The following is a 19,717-nucleotide window of genomic DNA, read 5'->3' as shown; positions in this document are numbered from 1 at the left end:
AAAACTGTACTATAAGCTAGTGTTTGGAATGACAATCATATTGGGATGAAATTTAAACAAAAATACCAAGCCTCAGACATATAGTTCAAGATTTTTTCCTTCAATTCTGTAACACGGAATAAAAACAAATTGCTGAACAAAATACAAGCTAAAAAGAAAATTCAATTAAATTAAAAACAACTTTTTAAAAATTAAATATTAATTTTATTAGTATAACTTTCCCTTATGAAACACTAATTCATAGTAAAGGTCATAAAATTTCATTGATGTTACGTCTAGATTTACTATTTATTAACAAAGACTGTTTTTTAACTTCAACATTAGTAATTTAAAGAGCAAATCCTTATCCAACCACAAACTCATCAGATACTTATATTAAAAAATCAGCATGAAAATTTATGTTGGACTAGTTTAAGTAAAAGGCAATTTTTTTCTATTAGGTAAAATACTTACCTGTATTTCTTCTTAAATGCATCTTTAATTTTAAAAATAAAACAACACTATATAAAAGTAGCTGGTTTATTCTTTTGATTTATTGTATTAAAAATTACTTTCTTGAGATGGCACATTGGCAGGTTTGGTGTTTCCTGACACTAGGAATATTCAAAACAAATTATTTTTGAAAGTCTGGTCATCTAGAAAGAAAAAGGAAAAATAGGAGTCTATAGTTGAAAACAATAATTTTTTGAAAAAGGTTGAGGAAATAATCTAAACAAACCACTCTTAATAAAGAAATGAGGCAGTTTCGAATTAAAAATACAAATTTAAATGAAGTAATTTTATAAAATATTAAAACTAGCTAAAATTACATGCACAGGTATTTAACCAATGAGAGGAATAGCAGTGGAACTTAAATATGATAGGATTTATCAATAATAAACATTTTTAGTGCAAATATTACAGAAAAATTTCTCAAAGCCAGGATCATAGCAATCATTCTAATCTGTACAAAATCAGTCTCAGTTCTGTATACAATCTATATAGTGTATCTATGAATTCAGCTGCTGTGATGAAATACCAATTTGCAAATCATAAATATAAATGTGCTTAGTTTTGTGTCCCGTTCATCTCTTGCCAGTTCATGCTTTCAGGAAAATCTAGGAAGAAAAGAAAATTTAAAAATCTAAACTTTAAAATGATAAATTTTCAAACGTTTACATTCTCTTCACATTAAGATTTATGTATAAAAGGATAACTTGACCATGAGGTAAAAATAGGTAGAAAAAAGATTCTAGCATGTTCATATAAATAAGTGGTTACTTTCTTCTCAAGCTGTAAGAAATGCACACTTGATATTAAAAAGCGACCCTTAGCCTCAGGGACTGACAATATGATTTATAAAATAAAACAATTAAATGTTAGCACTAACATTAAGCACTTTGAGAGAAGGGGCAGATGAACTAGAGATGAGAAGTTTCCTCCCTGTAACTTGCTCCCTCTTTTAGAGAACCTCCCATGCTCCTTTCTCAAAGTCCACTCCTTTGGCCCATTCGAGTGGGCAAAGGACCACATGTCATTAGTCTTCAGATTATACTGATGAGGTCAGGATAGAGACTACCTATCCTGGGCCAATCTCTTTCCCAGGGATTTGTAGTGAGACCCCTGACAGTTTCCACTGGTGCATGAATTGTCATGATGTGATCAGGCATGTGGGCAGCAACGGCCGCAGCATGTGCAAGTGTAACAAAAAAAGGTTTTCTAAAGAGCAAGTAAGAAAGCACATGAGAGCAAAAGACAGAAAAGAACGGATATATAAAAAAGAGAAACAAGCATCCTTGGAAAGGGTGTGAGAAAGAGTAGCTGCTTCAGTTATTGTGGCCTCTAGTCATGCTTTCACTCTAAGGTGATTAAGCTTTACTTTCCTGTATTTAGCTCTGTAATGTATCCCAGCATTATTCAGTAACACAATTTTTACTTAAACTTGTTGGGGTGGGAATTAGTTCTTACAACCAAATCACTCTCTGCACAAGAAAGGTGGGAAAGGAAAAAGAAGGGTGTCTTAGGATCAGGTAAAAGAATGAACGAAGACATGATATAGAAAAAAGAAGTCTTATGGACATGCCACCATGAACACGCCCGATCTCGTCTGATCTCAGAAGCTAAGCGGGGTCGGGCCTGGCAGTATTTGGATGGGAGGCCACCTAGGAAGATGAGGTGCTATAGGCATTAAAAAAAGAAAAAAAGAACATGACATATGAGACAACATAGGGACAGAATGGAAAGTTAAAATGGATGATCTCATATGTCAGATTATAAAGGCTTAAAATCACAGAGAAATTTGGCACTGATGCTGCTAGGGGCTCTTTAGAGGTTCTAGAACAGAAAAATTATATTGTAGAATGGTCTTTTAGGGAAATTCTATCTGTGCTGTGCAGGAGGAAGAAATCATAAAGTCAGGGGACTGGCCAGAAAATTGCTGGAATAATCCTGGCGTGAGATGAAAAAGAGACAGACTGGAAGTTCATTTTAAAAGAAATGACAAAAGAGACTATTGAGGAATACGTTAATTAAGTGATATGATATATTCTGCACACCAGTATACAGCAAAACATAAGTGCCATCAAATATTGAAAAAAAAAAAAAGTTTCTTTAAGCCAACATCATACTGAGAAAATAACCAGAAGATTTCACCTTACTATATGCTTATGTATATAACATTATACTTAATATATAATGCAAAATATTCTATAAGTTATATAGCACAATAGCTATGATGACACTATTACACTTTAAGCTAGCTGAACAGGCACTGGTAAATACTTCAATTGAAGAATAGTCATGCAATAGCCTAGACTCCAACCTTCTGGAATACAATTTACCTATAGTGGAGCATGAAACTGGCTGTGCATTACTATCACCTGTTGAAGTTTCTCTTCCTTGGCTCTTCTACAGTGGCAAATCTAGAAGATAAATTATTTAAAGTAATGGTCACTTCTCCAATAATTTTCCTACTACTTCCTACATTATGATGTAATTCTAAGTAAGATTCTTTAACCTGTTGACATTAAGTTTCGAATGTTTATGGTAGCTCAGAATTTAATAATTAAAAAAAAATTTGTTTGTAGGATAACTGTTACCTGCAAAGTTTGAGAATGTAAAACATTCTGATCCTTTATATCAGTTTGGATTAAATAATATCAAATATCTGTGTTTTAAAAATATGAAAATAAATCCTACCATTGTTAATCATGAAGGTTAACAAAAACTTGAAGGTAGTTATGTACCAAAGAACGATAAAAAAATCAGTGCCTTATTAATGTTATAATACAGTCATTAGTGTGCCTGAACGTCAATTTTCTCTCACGGAAAATGGAAATAATAAAATCTGACCCACCTTCCTTAAGGGGATATGCATACACATAGCACACGTGTTTTACAAAGGTTATTTTTTAAAAGTGATGTTTCAGAGAAATTAGGAAAATATTTAGGACTCTATCAAAGGGCAGCGAACTGCTAAGCAGACTTTTCTTAAAATATAATGGCAATAAAACAGAAACTATTCCAGAATGTTAATATTAAAAATTTTTTAAATCTCTGTTGATTACTCTCTTTTAGAATAACTTGTGAAACAGGTTATTCAGGAGTATATTACAACCATTAAGACTAGACTCATGCTGATTTACTACCTTTACTACAGAATGATACAGACACTATCATTTCTGAAACAAAACTATTATTTGATTTACCTGCTTGTGTACTCACAACAAGCAGGTTTAAAGTGATAGTAGGATGTTGCTATCATTCCCAACAGGGGCTCTTCATTTTCCCCTCATGACACTCAAGAGTCCAGCTCAATAATGTGCTAACATTTTTTTTTACTCATGAATATACTTAATTTGGTATTACGCTTCACTTGTCCTCAACCGAAGAGTATTACATACTGTTCTCTTTTCCATGAAGCTACTGAGAAAATCGTCTATTTCAGTTTTTCCCTCTAAGAAATCTTCAGCAATATTATCAGATTCTTCCTCAGCTTCATGTGCAGCTACTTTTAATCTTGCCTGTAGGGCACTTGCACTACAGCTCTGAAAAAAAAAAAAATCAAATACTAAATTAGTTCGTAACACTCAGAAAAGCTCCTTAGAAAGAAAATGAGGCAGAGGTATGGAGAAACATTCATTATATGCCTTGCAGAGCCTCTTCTGGAGGAAATCTGCTACCACCTGGGCCCTCAGCTTTTAGAAATAGGGGTGGACACCTAACACAAAAGAAACCAATCCATTGGCTGCAAACTATTAAATGAGATAAACTGGGCAAATCACTGTCTTCTCTTGGGCATTTAGCAATCAGATAATTGTGGTAGGCACCCTCTAGGACAGCGGTCCCCGACATTCTTGGCACCAGGGACCAGTATTCCTATGAAAATCTAATGTCCAAAGATCTGAAGTGGAGCTGAGGTGGTGATGCTAGGGCTGGGGAGCAGCTGCAAATACAGATGAAGCTTCACTTGCCTGCCCACAGCTCACCTCCTCCTGTGTGGCCCAGTTCCTTAAAAGGCCATGGATTAGTACTGGTCCACAGCCTGGATGTTGGGGACCTTTGCTCTAAGATGATCCCCAATGAACTCCATCTCCTGGTATTCCTGCCCTTGTACAATTACCCTCCCCCTGAGTGTGGGTTGGACCTAGTGACTCGCTTCTAATGAAGAGACTATGACAAAAATAATGGGATTAAATTTAACCAGAGGCAAAAGACTTGTACACTTAAAACTACAAAACAATGTAAGAAACTAAAGACATAAATAAGTGGAAAGATATCCCATGTTCATGAGCTGGAAGACTTAATATTGTTAAGAATACTACTCAAAATGATCTAGAGTTAATTAAACCCTTACAAAAATCTCCATGAAGTTTTCTGCAGGAATAGAAAAACCCATCTTAAAATTTATATGCAATCTCAAGAGACCCCAAATAGCCAAAGCACTCTTCAAAAAGAACAAAGTTGGAGGATTCATACTGATTCATAAATTTATTACAAAGCTACAGTAATCAAAACAGTGTAGTACTGGCAATAAGAGACATACAGATAAATGTAATAGCGAGCCTAGACATATACTTTCATGCATATGGTCAAATATTTCCAATATGTGTGCCAAGAGCATTCAAATGGGGGAAGGAACAGTCTTCAACAACTGGTGCTGAGAAAACTGGATAGCCACATACAGAATGAAGCTGAACCTTACCTTACCTTATATATAAAAATTAACGCAAAATGGATCAAGGAACTAAATGTAGGAACTAAAGCTATTTTAAGAATTGTCATTCTAGTGGCTATTAGGTGGTATCTCATTGTCATACATCACACACAGGAATGTACAGGAACACACTGTTTTCTTATCACCCTTGCCAACACTGGTTGTCTATTATACAAGTTTGGATCACACGGATGGTATGTTGCTTATGATTATTATTGTTAGGTTGAGCATCTTTTCAAATGTTCCCATTTATTTATTAAATATTTACTGAGTATCTACTATGTGCCAAGCACTGGACCAGGTATTGGGTACACTAGGGGAATAAAAGTAGACAGGCTTCTGCACTCATAGCACCAACAGTCCAGTGCAGTGGTTTCCATACTTTAGAGTATAAAAGATTTATTATATGCAGAGAGATTCTGAGGGAGCACATCTAGAGAAGTCTAGGAATCAAGGTTGTTTTAAGTATTTCAAGAATCACTTCAAGCAATTGTTATACAAATGGTCCAGGGGGCAGAAAAACTGTTACATCGAAATACTTACTGGACATTCTGACTTCTCCTTCTTTCCTTTGCCTATTTATAAGTGCTTTTTATGAACCACTGTCATTAATATTTGTCATATATGCCATATGTTTCCTTTACTTCACATTTGACTTTATGATCTTCAAGTTTTAAATTTATATATAGCTTTGAAATACATGTTTCTTTTATGCTTCTGCCTATCGTATCATGCTTAGAAAGTATTTCACCACCACAATCTTTAAAAAGAATCCTAGGAGATAGTTGCCGTTCGTAATTTTATTGTTTCCACTTAAATACTCTCGAGTATCTTCTTTTTCTAAATGGACTGCCAATCATATAATTAAGTCCTTAATTTTTTCTGACTACTCATATACATGAGTCTGTTTCTGAACTACATAGTCTGTTTTATCGAACTATTTTTCTCTTCCTACAAAACTATTCTATTATTTAAATAATGTGGTTTTACAATATATTTTGATATTGGGAAAGAAAGGTCATCCGCATTGTTTCTTGTTATCCAAGCTCTTCTGACTACTGTTACCAATTTAGTCTTTCAAATGAACTTCAGATTCTGTCATAATAAAAAATACTTGGGATTTTGATAGGAAGTATATTAAAATTTTAAGTTATCTTGGGGAAAATGAAATCTTTATTAATACTGTATCTTATAGTCCATGATTATATGATGCTTTATTTACTCAAGTCTTCTTTTATGTCATTCAGTAAAGTTTCCTAACTTATTTCATTGGGTTTGGTTCTACGTATTTTAGAATTTTGTTGTTACTGTAAATGACTTTTTTTTCTCTACTTCATTTTGCACTGACAGTTGGTGGAATCTAGAGAATAACTTCCTCAATTTGTTAGGATTTTTGTTTGTTTTTTTGTAAACAACTGTTTCATCTGTTACATCATACCTTTTCTTGTCATGTTGCAGTGGCCAGAATCTCCTAAGCAATGTTAAATAGCAGTGATATTGGGGCATTACTGTCTTAATCCTAACATTAATGGGATCCTGGAAATGTTTAGTCATTAAATGTGCTCTTTGCTGTTGTTTCTAGTATTTTTTAATCAAATTAAAGAATTATTTTCTACCTTAGTTTACTAAGAGATTGTATAAGGAATGACGCTGACTACTGTGAAAAGTTTCTTTAGCATTTACTAAGCTCTAATGTGCATCTAAAAGTATTTCAGTTGATTCTCTCAAATTTTCTAGTTAAGAGTGAGGGAGTACTGCTTACACTTAACTCCTGACTCTGACACACACTTTCTATTTATATGACTTCAGAGAAAGTAGTTAATATCCCTGTGCCTCAGTCTGCTCATCTGTAAAACAGAAAAATAGTAACAATACATATCTTGTAGGATTTTGAGGGTATAAGGGAAATGTATGTAAATAGCCTAGATAATATAAAATACACAATAATTGTTCGATGTTAGCTCTTTCTCATTTCTTTTATTCTAAAGGATGATCACATATGAAATCATTATAAATTTATATTCTCCTTTACCATCTTTCTTTTGCTGTTGTTTTATTTCTATTTTATATTTTATTATAGTGACTTTACCCTCTGGAATTCCTGATTTTAAAGATAATAGAATATTGTTAATAATGATGCTGGTTACCAAATTGAGATATAAACATTATATCTTCTATTCTCTTTATTTTTAAAGATTTCTTTTCAGAAATATAGGTTGAAATAAAATGCTTTTGATTTTTCATATAACTAGATTTCTAGTATAAAATCTATCATTTATGGTGAATTATACTTTATATATTTCAATATATTTTTTAATTTTCTTACTTTTCATTTAAGGTATCTGTACATAAGCTAACAAGTGAGTATAAAGATAAAGTTTTTTGTTAAGATTTTATTACAAGAATTAAACTGGCTTTACTCTCCCAGAAAAGTTATATATACAGGACTTTCAATATTTTTCTATTTTGGAAGCAAATATGCTCTTGCATGAGCACAAATGACTTATAATGACTCATAATTGAGAGTTGTTCATCTGCATTTATAGGTATCATGTCTTGTAAAGTGAGACACCTAATCAATGCTTTTTGATTATAATGGAAGTAAGAATGTGGCTCACACGTATTAAGGTTAAAAATTCTTATGGTAAAGAAAAAGAGCTAAACAATCTTACCTCACTAAGTTCATGCTGCCTTTGCATCTTCTTTTCAAAAGTAGATTTCATTTGAGTAAGTAATTCATACTAAAAGAGATAATTAAAATGTTTAAATTCTATTTTTAAATTACACGGATTTCTTCAAAATGATAACTAACTCACCTTATCTAAAACAGTTTGCCTTTTGGCTTCCAAGCTGGGCTCCAAAAGGAGATTTTTCCCTGTAAGATAAATTTCTGGTTTATTTCTAGGTAAAAATCATATTTTTCTTAGGAAATTTAAGAAGTAAGGGAAGACATACTTGCTAGCTCCTCAATACTTTTTACTAAGTCGTCCTTGTCAGTAATAATTTGTTTTAGTTGAGGCAAAGTAAGAAACTGTTCTAGTAATATCTCTTCTTGTTCATTCATATCTGTAAGTTGTGACACACTAAAATACAACAGAAAAAATATGTTAACAAATATCAGTAATATAGTTTTTCTTCATTATAATTATTCATGATTTTCAGTTTCATTCAGCTGATAAGGTTCTAAATAATTTTATCTATTTTTATGTTTATACCTACATAAGGAGGCAAATTATAATCTTAAAAGCAATTAAGTATCAGTCACAATGGAACACAAAGTAATCTGAATACAGTGTCAAATCACTGTGAAGACGAGGGTGCATGAACAGCTTTAACAACCTCCCAATTTTAACCTCTGTGCCTATTTAGCTAATAGATATATGACTGTCATAATAACAGATATGTGTCTTGTACATGTGTAAGCTAGAAGGCTAAATCAAAAGCAAAAATCAGTATCCATAGGGTGAAAGAGACAACTGGATAGATGTGATTGGGATGAAACCTAAACTTTTCTGAACATATCTTTTAGTTTTGACTATGGATCCATATAAAAGCATTATATGGTTAAAAAACAAAATTAAAGAAAATAACAGTCTCTAAAATTCAAAGCAAATGGAAATAAATGAACTTGTTTTTACTAAGCTATATAATCATCCAGTAAAGTATTATTTGCAGAGACTTTAAAAAACAGTCTCTACATCTCTGGTATGATATATCCTAAAGACAAAAGAAGTGTAAAAAACAAAAACAAATGAATAAAACCTTATCCTACATTTAATAATCATAGTAATAATACTGGTATTGTTATTTTGGAAAAGGAAAAGTGGCTTTCAGAGAAATGGCAAATTTGAGATCAGGGAAAAGAAATGCTCATACTGAGCCCATGGCATCTTTGCCATCTCCCTTTGGTGACTGCTTGTCCATCAACTCATGATATTGAAAATTGATAAAGAGAAAAAAATCAAGAATTTATTTTGCCTTTCTTGTATGAAGTGTATTTCAATGAAATTAAATATATTTAGAAAAGTTCTTCATAGAATTCTGGCTAATTCCAGCAGTAGGAAATCACATTTGCAACTCTTAATGAAATAATTAATAGTCAATAATTTAAGGTGTTTGAACCTGTTTCATTCTTGATGTCACTAAAAATAGAATAAGACATTATTACTGCCTTATGTGATATATAGGAACTTACATTAATTATGATATAAGTATTCCTGCCAAACAATTTAAACCTAAATCTTTTATTCAGCTTTATTGAGATATGACATATAATACTGTGTAAGTTAAAGGTGTATGATGCAATGATTTGATTTAATAAAAATTTAACCTAAATCTAGTCAAAACTCTAGATGTAACCATCAGTAAAAGGAAATATGGGAAATAGAGGAATATCTTCAGTGGTACCACAAGAATGCAATCAGGCAAAAACAGAATATGGGAAAATCTATAAGATGAACAACTTATTTCTTCAATAAATATGCAATAATATAACATGTATAATTTACATGTATTATATGTGTACTTATATGTTTATACATATATGTGTATGTGTATACATAGTGTATATAAAATGTGCGTAGGCATATGTGTATATATACATACATTAACAAAGGTGAGGAGAAATGGTATACAATTAAAGTAAACATCAGAGACACAGTCTTTGAGTGAAATAGCTAGATTTTGTTTTGAATCCTGATTCAAATAAGCTACCAATGAAAAGATTTGATTATTAAGATCCTGGGGAAATGAGATAATGTTAAATAATTTTTATTAATTTTACTAGGTATGATGACATAAATTGAGATTATGGTAAAGAAAAAAAGTCCTTACCCGCTGGAGAAATTTAGTAAAAAATTTATGGGTGAAAATGATATAATATTTGGGATTTGGTTTAAAATAATCTTGACCCATACTCGTACTTCCCCAAACAAAGCTGAAAAGAGGGTATATGAACAAGACAAGCAAAGAAGTTCACCTTTTTGTATTTTTGACATTTTCATAGTCATTTTTTTTACAAAAAGAAAAAAAAATCCTTTATAACATAGGAATAACAGTACCTACTGCATAGGGCATTGCAAGCATTACAATGCATATAAATACTTAAACATGTATGGGATATGCTGTAAACCTTAATTAATTAATTATTATTAACAGAAATTAAGAAATTACTATTTTCTGAAAATAACTGTAAAACACTGGGTCAAATAAAGCTAAACTTTTTCCTTTTTAACTATAAAATTTCTAATGGGTATTTTTTTTTTTTTTTGGCTGTACATCTTGGTGGGATATATTCTAAAGATAAAAAGAACTTTTTTAAAAAATTGCTTTTGGCAGTCTTAGTAATAACAGCTTTATAAGTATTGTAAACCCTCAATGGGGGTATAAAAGATGCAATGTTTCCCAAAGTTAAGTGGCCACAAAACATGTTTTTTTCATGGTGCATCTAACAGAAGCAGTGTTCCGTGAAAAATGGTACCTTAAACTTGACTATTACAAACTTCTTTCCCAGAAATGTGAATAAATTTGCCTCTGTAAAAACACCTTGCTATTACTTTGAGAACTTTATTTTTCTATGTACAAACTTCTATCTACTAAAGGAACAGTGAAAAGGTCTAATATAGGCCAAGATATATTTTGAAATTTCCATAGATAATATATTCAGAAATAATTTTCATTAGACTATAAGTCCACAAGAGAAAAGAAATTGTTATCCTGGTGACTATTATATCATTCCTAGCATCTATAAAAATCCCTGAGTACATACTTGTCACTAAGTAAATACAACCTACAGACATAAAACAGATTTATAAAACTTCCCCACTAAGACAACCATAATTTAGGAGCAGTAAGCATTTAAAAAATATTTGTTCAATATGGATATGAAAACAATAATTTGGTTTGTATTTACAAACAAAACAGACAAGGAATATCAACATTATTTTCCAAGTTTTTTACCTTAGTTCTGAGAGCTCTGGAAATACATCAGGGACATCTGGCATCTTGTAACCAAAACCATTTTGGCTTATCTAAAAAGAGTTTGAAATGGCATTAAATTTCAGCCACCTTTATAATTGCTGTTTACTTACAAAAGTAATTTTTAATGTACTACATCCCATAACTGTTTTCAATATCACTTCTTCATCTTCTCAGTTTATACTATCCTTACTTACCCATCTTTGGGAATCATATGCATACCTGTGTTAGCTCTCTTTCTTGGGCAAGTTCATGGCTGTAAAATAAATCTCTTAAGGACATCTGTGACAAATGTGAAGAATTATCTGTGTGGATACACACACACACACACACACACACACACACACACATTTGTCTCAAAGGAATTAAGTATAAGAAAACAGTAAGTTGGCAAAAGTCTGAATAGTTCCATAACTAAGTTCAATGAGACAACAGGGTAGATAAGGAATAGAGCATCTGCTGTTTGAATATAGATGATTTTTTAAAACTAAAGAACCATGAAAAAGTCTCCTGTAATTCTGTTTATACTATTAACTGTAGTTTGCTCATAATATTCAATACAATGGTGAAAGATTTTAGAAAAACGAAGTGCACTTGTGCCTATACTCTGAATTATTACAAACACTAACACTAGTAAAGTTGGATATAATAAGGTTTTATAAGTATTACTATTGGTGATATTCACTAAGGGTTAAAAATGAAGGTTTTTAAATCACTTTATGTTTTATGCACAAATATTAGTCTCTGTCTCAGTAATATCCCACATGATAACAGTTATCAGGTAATTAAAGAATGCAGAATTTTGAAACCAATAGCATGATATAATGGACCCTCCACAGTCTGCTTCTCCTGTGTGATTACTTCTTACATCCTTGTCTAAATCCCACGTGAGAACCAGAGAGATCTTTTATAGGCAGCTTCACAAATATGCCATTTGCTTTACGTTTCCCCTACTTGTTAATGCTGTTGCCTCTTCACAGAATGCTCTACACAACCCCTTGTCGTCCTAGCAAATTCATTACCATCTGTCAAAATCTAGCCTCAAGGATAAATTCACTCACTATTCATTCATTCATTCATTCACTCATTCATCAGCCTCATTTTAACTGAGCACCTAATATATGTATCAGGCAGGATTTGAGGCACTAAGTATAAAGTGGTGAAAAAAAAGAATCACATTTTTTTACACAGACATCCCTTCTAGTTCCACCTTGGCCCCTGGGAACTGACCATTCCCTAAACTGTGTCTTCACCAGAACTCCAGACTATTCTTCTCTACTGGAAGTGCCCTATTTACAATTATATGATTACATAATAGTCCCCTATCTTGAGTTTGTTACTTGCATTGAAAATGTGATTTAATCATTTTATCTTTTGTGCCTAACTTGTGCTGGTACAAGGAGACATGTAAGTGTTTGTTAACTGAATGAATGTTTCAAGGGTACAAAATATAGATAACTGAAGATACCCACCGGTGCTGAAGTGTCTGTTGTGGGAACTGGTAATGGTAGATTTGAAAGGATGCCAAATGAAGGTGCAGCAGGCTTGGCTGTTGAATAACTTGTCGTTGAAGAAGAAACAGTGTCAGCAACAGATAAAGCACTGATAGTCCTGTTAGCTTCTTGTGGGGGATATGGAGGAAGAAATGGAAAACCCTGAGAGGCATAAGGAGGCATCCCACCTGGGTTACTATATAAACTAAAGAGAAAGACAAGAGAAATATTAGATTAGACTTTAGGAGTAAATTTATAAAGCAATGGTCAGATGTTATAGATAGAATCTGTTTATGGCAGGTGATATTATAATTATGTAAATAAATATATAAATTGATAAAACTTGAACCCCCAAAAGAAAATTTTGGTTTCCATAAAGAAGAAAAATGTTTTAGAAAACATACTATTCACCTTGTCACTATAAGTGAACAGAAAGGTCACATTTGAGTTTTGAGTACTCCACTGACATCAATCAGTATCTTCGTAGAGGAAATGGAGAGAAACATTTAACCCAGAAATGTATTCAAGTGGAGGTTACTTAGTGATTGTCATTATATTTGGCAAAATACGACCGAAAGTCAAACTGATTTTCTAGAAAATTTTAAAGAAAAATGTATCAATGATCTGCTAAAAATGTTAAAACATAAAAAATAGATACATATAAAGAAAACATACATTAGAAAAACTGGAATAGTAGGATGTACTTGGGATTTAATCAAAGAACAATATGTATTTTTACAAGACAATAATATCAGTTCCAGTTCAAGATGGTGACGTAGGATGATCCTGAACTTCCTCTCATGGACACATTGACTCCACAAGCTACATATGGAAAAATTTCCTCTGGGGGAAAGAAAAACCCCTAAAAACTAGCTGAGTGCCTTCTACACATCAGGCAAATAAGAAAAGAACACATTGGAGTCAGCAGGAGAGGCTCACTTACAATTAGGATTATAATCCCAATTACAATCTTGCCATAAACCCATAAACCACACCCTTGGCAGAGTGACCCATTGGGAGAGAACTCAAAATCCAGAGCTTCTCTTCAAGAAGCAAAGGGTTTGAATCCTATATTAGGCACCATGACTTTTAAGACCAGTCCCTGAAGACAAATCCCCAAAACATCTAGCTTTGAAAACCACAAGACCCGCAAGGTTATAGAAAACTGAGAAACAGCTTTTAAAGGGCTCACGTCTGGTGCACGCTGGTTTTGCAGCTGTTCCCCAGAGGATTCCCCTGGTTTGCCTGGCTCTGGAGGCCAGGGGAGCTTTAGTTTCTGGGTCTAATGAGATTGTAACAGGTAGAGAGACAGTTCTTGGCAGACTACCACCCCCAGGGCACTGTACAAACAGCAGAAAGAAATACCCCTCAACCCCCAACCCCGTCTTTCTGTGAAAAAGGTTTATGTGTTTATGCAGGGGCAGGCTTCAGGTTTGGCACATATCAAGAGGCTACAAAGGTGCTCTTAGGTAACGTAGGTGGTGGATGCCATCTTTGCACTTTCTCTCTGCCTCTCTACAGCTTGCTGGTATCCCTTAGAAAGAAATGTATACCCTCATCTGGAGCACCAATTGTTGAGCCTGCCGTCAAGGGAAGCCCTCCAGATTGCTAAAGTGTAGTGGCCAGCAGGACTTAGGCTTGCTGCCACACAGAACTAACTATACACATTTACATATTTTAAAAGCTGCTGCCTGAAGATCTGGCTTCTAATCAGCTAGAATATAGGTGCTGACTAAGATCTGATCTTTTGGGACATGGACAGGTCTTGGCACACCCTGAATTACTGTCAGCTATTAAAAATATAATAGGCTACTTGGACAATTATAGAGGTTGAGAGATAATCAAGAGATAGGGCAAGACCTGAATGATAAGTTTCATTTCCTAGTCCAATCTTTAAGACTAGAGAGGAGATAACTTTTATCTTATGCATAGAAACCAACCAGAAGAGTCAAACAAAATAAAGAAATATGTTCCAAAACAAAAAAACAAAAACAAAAAAACCCAAGATAAAACTTCAATGAAATGAAGAGAAGTAATTTACCTGATAAAATGTTCAAAGTAATGGTTATGAAGCTGCTCACTGAACTTAGAAGAATGGAGGAACACAGTAAGAACTTTAACAAAGAAATAGAAAACACAAGAAAGTACCAAATAGAAGTCACAGAGATAAGGAATACGGAAACTTAAATGGAAAATAAACTAGAGGGGTTCAACAACAAATGGGGTGAAGCAGAAAAAAGGGTCGGTGAACTCAAAGATTAAGGAGTTGAACTAACCCAGTAAGAGAAGCAAAAAGAAAAAAAATGAAAAAAAAAAAAAGTTGTGAATGAAAAAGAGGCTCTGTAGTAAATTTGACAAGTTTAGCGACCAAAAGTAAACTCACGGGGTGATCTAATAATAAATTCCCAACTAGGGTGGTTATGGTAGGTAGCCCCAGGCCTATAAAAGATTTATCTTTGCGTTAACCTTTGTTCTTATACATTTAGGCTAACATACCCTTGAAATGCCAGGAGTAGTCCTCTTTTTCAGACCCCTCGGAGAAATAATCATCCTCAAGGGAGCAGCACAGAATCTTATTAACTATCCTGTAATCCAATAGAGATTTCCCTACCTTGCTTTCTCCTACCTTCAGGTAATCTTCCTTATATTCCCTCCTTAGTTCCAAATGTATAAAAGGAACTGCAAAACAGTCATTTGTAAGAGCACTTAAGATCTTGCTTTCAGGCATGTTACTAGCTTGGCTCACATAATCCTTTAAAAAATTCCCTACAGGTTCCGACGTTCTGATACCAACAAAATGAAGATAGATTAAGAGTTTAAATGGGGCAACAAACAAACTGATATTCACATTATAGGGGACCTAAAAGGAGAACAGAGGGAGAAAGAGGGGGAAAAAAGCATATTAGAAAAAATAATGGCTGAAAACTTCCCTAACCTGGGAAAGGACACATACAGGAATATCCAGAAAGCCTAGACAGTTACCAAAAAAATATGGACCAAAGAGACCCACGGCAAGACACATTATCATTAAAAAATCAAAAGTAAAAGGAGTATAGGATCTGAAAAGTGGCAAGGATAAAACAACGTGTTTTGTATAAGAGAACTCCAATAAGACAATGAGCAGATTCTTTCAGCAGAAACTCTGTAGCGCAGAGGGAGTTGCAGGAAAAATTCAAAGTGTTAAGAGCAAAAGACTTCAAGAATATTCTATCCAGCACGCTTATTATTTAGAATTGAAGGAAAGATAGTTTTGTCCAGATAAATGAAAACTAAAGGAGTTCGTTATCACTGAAATGGCCTTACAAGAAATGTTTAAAAAAACTTTAAGCTGAAAAGGGTGCTAATTAGTCACAAGAAAATGTATGAAAGCAGAAATCTCACTGGCAAAGGTAAATATATAGTAAAGTTAGTGCATTATCACTTATAAAACTAGTATGAAGGTTAAAAGACAAAAGTAGTAAAAACAGCTATAGCTACAATAACTAGTTAAAGGAGACACAACATAAAAAGTTATAAAATGTGACAACAAAAACAATAAAAAATGGGGTGGCGAGGTAGAGTAAAAATATAAAGCTATAGAAAACATTCAAACTTAAGTTATCGACATACGAGAGACTATAAATATAAGGGGTTATATGTAAGCCTCAGGGTATCACACAGAGCAAAAACCTATAGTGGATACATAAAAGATAAAGGAATCTAGCATACCACTAAAGAAAGTAATCAAACCACGAAGAAAGAGTAAGAGAAAAAAAAGGAACAGACAGAAACTACAAAACAGCCAGAAAATAATTAACAAAAATGGCAGTAAGTACATACCTATCCATAATTACTTTAAATGAAAGTGGATAAAACTCTGCAGCCAAAATATAGAGTTGCTAAACAGATTAAAAACTAAGAACCATCTATATACTGTATACAGAAGATTCACTTCAGATGAAAGGACATACACAGACCAAAAGTGAAGAGATAGAAAAAGATATTTCAAATGAAATTAAAAGAAAGCTGGGATAGCTATACTTATGTCAGACAAAATAAACTTAAAAAAACAAAAAGAGACAAAGAAGGCCCTTACATAATGACAATGGAACCACTCCAACAAAGACATATCGTTTGTAAACATTTATGCACCAAACATAGCCCTACCTAAATACATCAAGCAAATATTAACAGACCTAAAGGAAGAAATAAATATCAATACAATAAGAGTAAAGGGCTTTAATACTCCCACTTACATCACTAGATAGGTCATCCAGACAGAAAACCAATAGGGAAACATGGGCTTTAAATGACTTGTACTACTAGATAAACTTAACAGGTATACATAGAATATTCTATCCAAAAGTAGCAGAATACACATTCTTCTTAAGTGTACATGGAATAGTCTCCAAGAGATCAAAAGTTAGACCACAAAACAAGTCTTAAGAAATTTAGGATGACTGAAATCATATCAAGCAGCTTTTCTGACCAAAATATTATGAATCTAGAAATCAATGATAATAAAACTGGAAAATTCACAAATATGTGGAGACTAAATAACATAATACTGAACAAATAGGTCAATGAAAAGACTCGAAAGAAAAATAAAAATACCTTGAGACAAATGAAAATAAAAATAGAACCAAAACTTATGGAGATGCATCAAAAGCAGTTCTAAGAGGAAAGTTCATAGTGATAAAATGCCTACATCAAGAAACAAGAAAAATCTCAAATAAATAACCTAATATTATACCTCGAGAAACTAGAACAAGAAAAACAAAGTCCAAAGTTAGTTAGTAGAAAAAAAAAGGGAAATAACAAAGATCAGAGGGGAAATAAATAGGACTAAAAGACAATTAAAAAGAGCAATAAAACTAAGAGTAAGTTCTTTGAAAACAAAATTGACATGCCTTTAGCTAGACCTACCAAGAAAAGAAAAAGAGACCTCAAATCAACAAAATATAAATGAAAAAGGAGACAAAAACGATACCACAGAATAAGAAATAGGATGTTTGAATAGATCAATTATGAGTAAGGAGACTAAATGAGTAATCCAAAATCTCCCAGTAAAGATATATCCAGGACTATATAGCTTCACTGGTTAATCTTAACAAATATTTAAAGAATTAATGCCAATCCTTCTCAAACTCTTCCAAATACTTGAAGAGAACACTTCCCAATTCATTATGAAGATAGTATCAATCCTAATACTAAAGCCAGAAAAGGACACCACCAGAAAACTACAGACCAGTATCCCTGATGAATATAAATGTACAAATTCATTCTCAGAGTACTAGCAAACTGAATTCAGCAGTATATTAAAAGCATCATTCACCATGATTAATTGAGATTTATCCCTGGGGTGCAAGTATGGTTCAATATATGCAAACCGACCAGTGTTATACAGCACATTAACAGAATGAAAGAGAATATTATCATCTCAGTAAACACAGAAAAAGCAGTTGATAAAATTCGACATCCATTCATGATAAAAGACTCTTAACAAATTAAGTATAGAAGAAATATACTTTGACATAAAAAGGGCCATTTATGATAAGCCCACAGCTACTATCATATTCAATGATGAAAGACTGAAAGCTTTTCTTAAGATCAGGAACAAGACAAGGGTGCCCACTCTTACCACTCCTATCCAACATAGTACTAAAAGTCTTTGCCAGAGTAATCAGGTAAGAAAAGGAAATAAAAAGGCAAGAGAATTAGAAAGGGAGAAATATAACTGTCTCTATTTGCATATTACAAGGTTATATATAGAAAATCCTAACAACTCCATCAAAACCAGTTAGATTTAATCAATGAATTCAGTAAAGCTGCAGGCTACAGAATCAATATACAGAAATCTGTTGTATTTTTATACACCAGCAATGAATTATCTGAAAAAGAAATAAAGAAAATGATCTCATTTACAACTGCATCAAAAATAAAAATTCAAAAACCTATAAATGAATTTTAACAAGGCCAAAGACCTGTACACTGAAAACTATAAGGAGTTAATAAAAAAGCTGAAGACATAGAAACAGAAAGATACCCTGTGTTCACAGAGTGGAAGAAATATTGTTAAAATAACTATACTTCTGAAAGTAATCTAAAGATTCAATGCAATGCCCTGCAAAATTCCAATGCCATTTTTCACCGAAATAAAACAAATAACCCTAAAATTTGTATGAAACTGCAAAAGATCCCAAATAGTAAAAGCAATTTTGAGAAAGCAGAACAAAGCTGAAGGCATTATGCTCCCTGATTTCAAACTATATTACAAAGTTATACTAATCGAAACAGTACACTACTGGCGTAAAAACAGATTAGGTAAATGGAACAAAATAGAGAACCCATAAATAAACTCACATATATTTAATCAATTAATTTACTATAAAAGAGCTAAGAAAATACAATGGGGATAGGACAGTCACTTCAATAAGTGGTACTGGGAAAACTGGACAGCCAGCCACATGCAAGGGATGGATATCCAAAATATATAAAGAAACTGTAGAACTCAACAGAAAAAAATCTGATTAAAAGATGGGCAAATCTGTCTGAAAAGACATTTTCCAGAGAAGAAATACAGATGGCCAACAGGTGAATGAAAAAATGCTCAACATCACTAGTAATCAGAGAAATGCAAATCAGAACCACAATGAGACATCATCTGTTAAAATAGCTATTATTAAAAAGACAAGTACTGGTAAGGATGTGGAGAAAAGGTAATCCTGAGCGTTGTTGGTGGTAATGTAAATTGGTGTAGCAACTATGGAAAATATGGAGGTTTCTTAAAAACTTAAAAATAGAACTACCAGCAATTCCACTTCTGGGTATTTACACAGAGAAAATAAAAATACTAACTCGAAAAAGATATATCCACCCTGAAGCATTATTTACAATAGTGAAACAACCTAAGTGTACATCAATGGATGAATGGATAAGTGGTGTGTATAAACAACGGAATATCATTTGGTCATAAGAGAAGAAGACAATCTTGTCATTTGCGACAACAGGAATGGACATGGAGGGCATTAGGCTAAGTGCAATAAGTTAGCAGAGAAAGACAAATACTGTATGA

At 33.0% G+C, this 19,717-nt stretch overlaps 1 protein-coding gene and 1 pseudogene across 2 annotated transcripts in view; one reads left to right on the top strand and one right to left on the bottom strand.

The window, feature by feature from the left end:
- Nucleotides 1–505: 505 nt before the first annotated feature.
- Nucleotides 506–19,717, bottom strand: part of VPS37A (VPS37A subunit of ESCRT-I) — a 37,651-nt gene continuing 18,439 nt past the window's right edge. Inside the window, exons 5-12 of one of the 2 annotated variants that reach the window (XM_016129857.2) lie at nt 12,643–12,868; nt 11,153–11,223; nt 8,150–8,277; nt 8,011–8,069; nt 7,867–7,935; nt 3,882–4,025; nt 2,859–2,900; nt 506–1,097 (exon numbers count right to left, since the gene is read on the bottom strand). In XM_016129857.2, coding sequence (XP_015985343.1) covers nt 1,080–1,097; nt 2,859–2,900; nt 3,882–4,025; nt 7,867–7,935; nt 8,011–8,069; nt 8,150–8,277; nt 11,153–11,223; nt 12,643–12,868 — 757 coding nt within the window. In that variant the 3' untranslated portion in view covers nt 506–1,079. Of the gene's footprint in view, nt 1,098–2,819; nt 2,901–3,881; nt 4,026–7,866; nt 7,936–8,010; nt 8,070–8,149; nt 8,278–11,152; nt 11,224–12,642; nt 12,869–19,717 lie in introns of both variants that reach the window. The other variant, XM_016129850.2, reaches the window with a different exon arrangement.
- Nucleotides 2,049–2,166, top strand: LOC118609887 (annotated as a pseudogene).

This window comes from Rousettus aegyptiacus, unplaced genomic scaffold (genome assembly GCF_014176215.1).
Source record: "Rousettus aegyptiacus isolate mRouAeg1 unplaced genomic scaffold, mRouAeg1.p scaffold_m13_p_11, whole genome shotgun sequence".
In the NCBI taxonomy this organism is placed as follows: Eukaryota; Metazoa; Chordata; class Mammalia; order Chiroptera; family Pteropodidae; genus Rousettus; species Rousettus aegyptiacus.
This window is presented reverse-complemented; position numbering and strand designations above follow the sequence as displayed.